The following is a 6446-nucleotide window of genomic DNA, read 5'->3' as shown; positions in this document are numbered from 1 at the left end:
GGGGGGGGGGGGGCACAGGGACAGTGACCCACAGTTTTAGCCAGGAAGTGAAAGGGACATTTGCTTGCCTGTATTGTTCACCTTGCAGCTATTAGACAGACCCTTTCCTGGGACTCTGCACCCCCATCCAGGCACAAGCCTGACTTCCACCTTTTACGTTCCAATATTCACCCTGGACTCCTTCAGTCGCCCCTTGCAAGAAGCATCCCACAGACCAGGAAGGACACTCAGGAAGCACGAGACAAAGAAATGATCACAGTGTTTCCGCAAGTCATCAGCAAGCAACACTGCTTGTAATTCTGGAAACCAGAAAGGACCAGTAGAACTGGTACACCATATCTCTGAAAGCAGAGACGAACACAGAACTCAACTTCGAGGAAGAAAAATTGCTCAGATAATAACAGGGGCAATCTCTCTCCATCATCTGTCATCTGGAACAGTCTGATGACTCCCCTGGCAGAAATTAGCTCTTAAGCCAGACCTGGAGTGGTCATTTGCACAGACACTGGCTCACAGGTCTCCTAATAAATTCAGGCAATAAATAAATACTCTCCACTGGTAAAGCCAGTTTATAACTGAACTGTCTGAATAACAAAAGTGATTTTTATTATTTATGCCACCTGCCGTTTGCCTTCTTAGCTCAGTCAATGTAAGTAGTTTCAATACACATTTTTCCTATGAACAAGTAGCAACCTATAAAAAAAATATTCAGTCATTTTGCAGTATGGAATGCACTCAAGTGATTCATGACACCATTGCAAACTTGTTCTAGGGTTTGAGAAAAATGCAATAAATAAAACATGACTCAACAGTTGACCTTTAAAGAATCAGAGCTCGATGAATTCATAGTTTTTACGATTTACTAAAAGTTAGGTCTTTGTCTATTTATATGGTCATGCAAGAACAGAAGAGGAGAAAAATCACTTGAGGAACAAAATAAAAGTTAGAACCTAAGAACAGGAACAAGACATCAGCAAGCGAGGGATTCCTGGACTTGTGCAGAGCCTAATATACTTAAAACTTCCGATCTGATGGTGGATTCTTTTATAAGGTTGACAATTTAATGCTGAAACTCTGAATGCAAATTCTATATGCCTAGTTACTCTATACATGCATGGAATATAGATTTCAACACGCTCAGGTCAAAACCCTAGAAACTAGTTCCTCAGATCAGTCTCCACAATACACGGAGAAATTTCTGCTCGAGCATGCACACACAGCTCTACAGTCTCAGTAGAAGTGCACAAAAGCCCTCTAAGAGGGCTGGAAATTAAGATGAAAGCAATACCAAGCACCTGTTCCTTCTTAAGTCAGGAACCTTCTGGGTCAGCATAGATATTAAGCATAAGGATATTCCAAAAAGCGCACATTGTCAGAAGTGAAAACTCAAGGAAACATACTTTTGGCAGCTTCCAGGTCCCAAACTCGAATGGACCCTGACTGGGACCCTGCAACAATGAGTTCCTCATTCGTATTGATCTGTAGGCTCTCAATGGGTGTTGTATGGCCTGTCAAGCTCTGCAAAGAAAACCACCAGTCACAATCAACAGCTATTGACACAGCCCTGTCCACAATGCTCGTACTCGATTGGTAACTAAAGTATTTAGCCATGAGCTGGGACGACCTGGTCGTGCCACTGGTCCTTTTTCCTCATCAGCTACCAGTATAGTAGAGCATCCTAAAGACCATCACTGCATACAGCACCGTGCACGTATGTTCCACGTTATCCCACTTTTCGAGGCATGCTGACTAATTTTTAAAGGATGCATCAACAGAGACATGGGCAGTTAAACACTAGGTGGGGATGCCCAGACAAGGTTGACACACGCTTACATTATAAAAATGATGCTGTGCAAGCGCAATGGCACTGTGTTTGCTCTAAATGGGTCACGTAAGTGTCATGAACCGGTTACAAAATCAAAGCAAGAGCAAAAACAGGGCTACTTCGAAACCTTCACATAAGCAAGGAGCCATATGTTGCTGCCAGCAATGGGTGTCACGGTGATAACGTGGTGCTATTACTGAAGTATTACTAACTTATGCCTCAACTTAATTCACATGCATGCAGTTCCTTTCATCCTTGAGCGTCTAAAAGTTTACAAATTACATATGTATTTTGACAATATGTATTTTTATTTAATTAAAACACAATAATATTTAAAACTAGCTCCAGAAAACAAATACTACTATTGCAGACTTTTGGTTTGTCAATTAAGCAATATTCTATGTTTTACTCCATTCTCAAACAGGTCTTTTTAAATAGCTAAGCTAGCTCTGTGCCTCCCACACACATCCAAAGGCTGGGAACGCCATCTGAAAGCTGCCTGTTCTGATGGGGCTTTCTTAGGATTTCACATGCAACTGAAATCCTCTATGTACTCTACAGCTGGAACTGTCACTGCTTGGAGAGAAAGAGAGCTCACGCTTGAAGCAAGTCACAATGCTACTTGAAAAGTTCCTCTTCTCCCTCTTCCCCAACACATACACGTCTGGAATCCTAAGAATGTAACCACTAAATATGAATATGCAGCACAACACCTCCCCCCCAAAAAAAATCAAGATTCTTTTGATATACAAGAATGGCACAAGTCCTCAGCAGCTCCAGTCAGTCCCTGCCTCTCAGAAACACCAGCTTCTAAAATCTGTTGCTCCCAGGCAGAGCAGGAGAGCTACAACTTTCTGCTTCCAAAGAAAGGGTCTGGATACATCTAGTGCTTCAACTTTCCTTCTCACGCAAGGCAATACTCCAGTTTCAACTGCTGTCATGCCACCACCAAGGGACTGAAAAGACAAAGCTTAACTACGCTATGCAAGAAGCACAACACTGCCAATGGTGAGCAACTCCTTTTGCACCCATTTCAACCTCCTTATACTTGACCTCAGTAAATGAATGGAAGAATAAAGTAGACACATTCTCCTTTTAGCCTTTTTGACCCTGCTTTCCTGATTTCTTCCTCACAAGGTTCACACTGGCTAGAGAAATGCCTTCCATAACACAACATTATTGTGTTGTTAGTTGAACAAGTGACAAGGGACACTTGCTAAAGATGGTTTTCCACAACACCCACTCAAAGCAAAAGCAAAGCAGGATAGGCATCTGTTAAACATATTTATGGTGCGTTTAGTGCTCACTACTGGGGTAACCCTACTCTTTCTAACATGCTGCACCCCGCATTACTCTTCCTCAGCCTACAGGCAAGTTAGCAAACTATTCGACAAACTTTGTGCCGACAGTTAGTGACTGTGGGACAGGTGGGAATGCATCCTGCTGGGCACGTTTCCTGCAATGAGGAGAAACTCCAGAGTATAAAACTGGCCCCTGTAGCTTGCACTATAAAACTAGCTGATCTCATACAAAACTCTGCATTTAATTATCTTTAGCCTGGCAATGGAAGGCAGAATACTGATTATCTAGCAAGCACTGGCACAGATGAAGCAGCCAGCCCAGATTCTCTCTGGAGCAGTGATCTAGCTTTGTGTTGGTAAACTCTATTCACAAGTCCCACAGGCTACAACTCAACAATTTTTTCGCCCATTCCCCATCCCCCCATACCTCAGAATTAATATTCCCATCCCCCAAAAGTTGAAACCAGGGCTGTTCTTACCATGATGCAGTTGGGCTTGTTAACTGACCATACGTTGACCCGACAGTCATCTCCTCCAGTTGCCAGCAGCCGGCCCGAACTTTTCCCCAGGACTAGTGAGGACACATTGGTGCTGTGAGCCGTGATCTCTTCTGCACAAAACAAAGCAAAGAGTTATTACAGACTAGTATAACAATTTTCACCCTGAAATGGACTAAAAAAAAAAATCTTCTTCCTAAAAAAACCTTTCCAGTTTCCACTGGACAAGCTGCAGCAGCCCACAGTTCAGACAAGAAGTCACACTATTATCTTGCTTGAAACAGTCCTTCTTGGCTCTGCCTGATATACTTAAAACATCTTCTGATCAAGCATCACAACTCCAGTGCTGATGTGGCTTACAAAAAGCACCTTCCCTTGCTGGCAGCAGCTCAGTAGCTTTTATAGATTTGCTCAACTGTGGCAACCTGTTCACAGAAGCTGCTTTACCTTCAGTACCCATGTGGGTCTCAGTAAGCCAAGCTCTCTCAGAAGCTGCAATACGCAGCAGCATCTAGCGACCGGCCCAGTAATCCTGTTCTGGAAAGCAGCACCAGACTATCCAACCTGAGAGGAGCTGGCAGATTAGCCAGCAGTACAGTTTGTTACCTTACACAGCAAAAAAAGTCAGACTCAGCAATGGGGTTAGGTGGAGCTCCCTGCTCTGAGCTTTGGCGTAGGTTTTGCTACTTTCCCACTATGTAACACAGGTGAAACTTAGCAATGCACAGTGTGAAACTGTGACAAAGGCAGGGGGAATATATACCCGAAAGGGTAAGAAAGAACAAATGTGAGTGATACTAAAAGACTGTTTGTTAAAAAACTGGGGGCTTCAAAATGACACAATTCCAAGGAATCCTCATCATAAAGAAACACGTTTGGGGCAAAAGAGAAGCCAAATGAGCATCTTTGCTTAGGCATCTTATTTTCATAGTGGATTTTTAAATCCACTCAAATTTTTGGCAGGGGCTTTTGGCAGATGTATTTACCAATTTCTTCCTTTTACAGTTCTCTCCTTTGGAAGCTCACAGGATTTGCATGCCTAATAGTTATGAAACTTGTCTGTAAAAAGGCTAGGTAGCAATCAATTCAGCTTTCGTTTAGATTGTTCTGGTGGGAGGAAAAGTTTGATCATTTTACACGCAACACTAATCCAAAAGGATGTCAGACAGCTCCAATAATAATTACAGGTACTTTGATCTCAAGCTCCCACAGTGCTTTTTTGAAACCAAAACTGTGCGACTTTCACTTTAGCTAGAGAAACGCCTTTCAAATTACCAAGTAACTGGATTGTAAATTACATGAGAAAGGCAAGTCTGAAAATATGCTTGTACTGTGTTGAAAGACCAATCTTCCATATGACAATGCTTAAGTAAAGTATCTATGTACACACAGACTTGAAGTTAACAAGCAGTACAATTAGTATTAATAGACCAACTCACTAGTTGAAATTGAAAGGACAGATGCTGAGCATTGCTTTTGAAATGAGCGTGTCAGCAGATCCAATTTTTCCCCTCCTCCTGATTTCGTTTTTAATAACATATTGTAAGTTTAAAAGTCACTGCTGAAGCATTCAACCCTCTGTTCAGAAAAGCCAGGTTATAACCTGATGCCAGCCTTGGCCAGATAGCTTCATGCGCTCCCTTGGTGAAGTGCCAATTTCCTTAAACCCACAAACTTTTTTTTTTAATGAAGTATTCATCACCAGGTATCACCCACCAGCTCGGTAGTACTAAGCTTCTGATTAGCATCGCCAAAACATTTCTGACATTCAGAACGCTTCTTGCTCTGAAGAAGATGCTAAGATGGGGCAGAGCCTAGCAAAAATGAAGATCAAAAACTTCTACCCGCTTACAAAGGAATAGAGATTGATCAACCCCCAGCTTTTCCTATAACTGAAGTTTCGGGGATGGCAAGACAACACAGCAAACTGGCTTTCCGCTCAAAAAGATAAGAAATTACTAAGTTGATTATCTCAGCTCCCTTAACGCGTTACCAGTCAGGGATACCATATTTCTGCTAGGCAATTTCTACACCAAGTCACTGGTCTTGCACTTCTGAACAACCGATCACTTCCCATTGCTTCTATGCATTCCCCAACAGCCCCTATGAAATACATAATCAGTAATCAGAGAAACAGCTAAAAATTGATAGTCGGCAACTGTTTACTGCTCCTTCTGAGGAAAAAAAAATGGATGTATAAGCAGCAGATTCTTACAAAGTAATTTCAAGAGCATGAGACCTAGAGGTCCCGCAAAGATCACCTCATCCCTCCTGCAGCAGGGCTCAGAGCACCTTCTGTAACAAGCGAGCAGCAATGAAGGGCAACCCCAAAGGGCCTAACCCGATGAAGGGCAACCCCAAAGGGGCTAACCAGCACCGAGGGAACTCCCCACTACAGCCTGGGCTCTGGAGCAGGGTTTCCATCGCTCCCTTAAGTTGTTCCTGTGCTACATTAGAGTCATGTGAGGTTAGCTACAAATTTCGGATGGCATTACAGCAACTAATCAGAAAAAATACAGGCTGTGACCCTTTGAAAATAGCACTGACAAGCCCCTACGCTATTACACTATGCAGCTATGTTTTCAAAAAGGATTTCTAGGAGTTAAAAATTCCTGTCAGCAGCTTGGGAAAGAGGGCCCGGGCACCCACACCCAAGGCAGGGGCTAGCTGGTTCCTCGCACAAACCGCCTCTTCCGCCCCCTTTACCCGCTGGGGGAACCTCCTCTGTAGCCGGGCGACACTCACGCAGCTTCCATGCCGTCTTAGTGGTGACGGCCACGGCCATGTCTCTCCCACGGGCAGGGCAGAAGCGCCCTCCTCCTC

At 43.5% G+C, this 6446-nt stretch overlaps 1 protein-coding gene across 3 annotated transcripts in view; it reads right to left on the bottom strand.

Annotated features, from left to right (window-relative positions):
* The window catches only part of KATNB1 (katanin p80 (WD repeat containing) subunit B 1), a 16848-nt gene extending 10437 nt beyond the window's left edge, over positions 1–6411 (bottom strand). For 2 of the 3 annotated variants that reach the window (XM_009894470.1, XM_009894469.1), the window contains exons 1-3: positions 6369–6408; positions 3606–3736; positions 1401–1518 (exon numbers count right to left, since the gene is read on the bottom strand). In XM_009894470.1, coding sequence (XP_009892772.1) covers positions 1401–1518; positions 3606–3736; positions 6369–6408 — 289 coding nt within the window. Of the gene's footprint in view, positions 1–1400; positions 1519–3605; positions 3737–6368 lie in introns of all 3 variants that reach the window. The other variant, XM_009894468.1, reaches the window with a different exon arrangement.
* Between the last annotated feature and the right edge of the window lie 35 nt (positions 6412–6446).

This window comes from Charadrius vociferus, unplaced genomic scaffold (genome assembly GCF_000708025.1).
Source record: "Charadrius vociferus isolate BGI_N301 unplaced genomic scaffold, ASM70802v2 scaffold621, whole genome shotgun sequence".
NCBI lineage: Eukaryota > Metazoa > Chordata > Aves > Charadriiformes > Charadriidae > Charadrius > Charadrius vociferus.
This window is presented reverse-complemented; position numbering and strand designations above follow the sequence as displayed.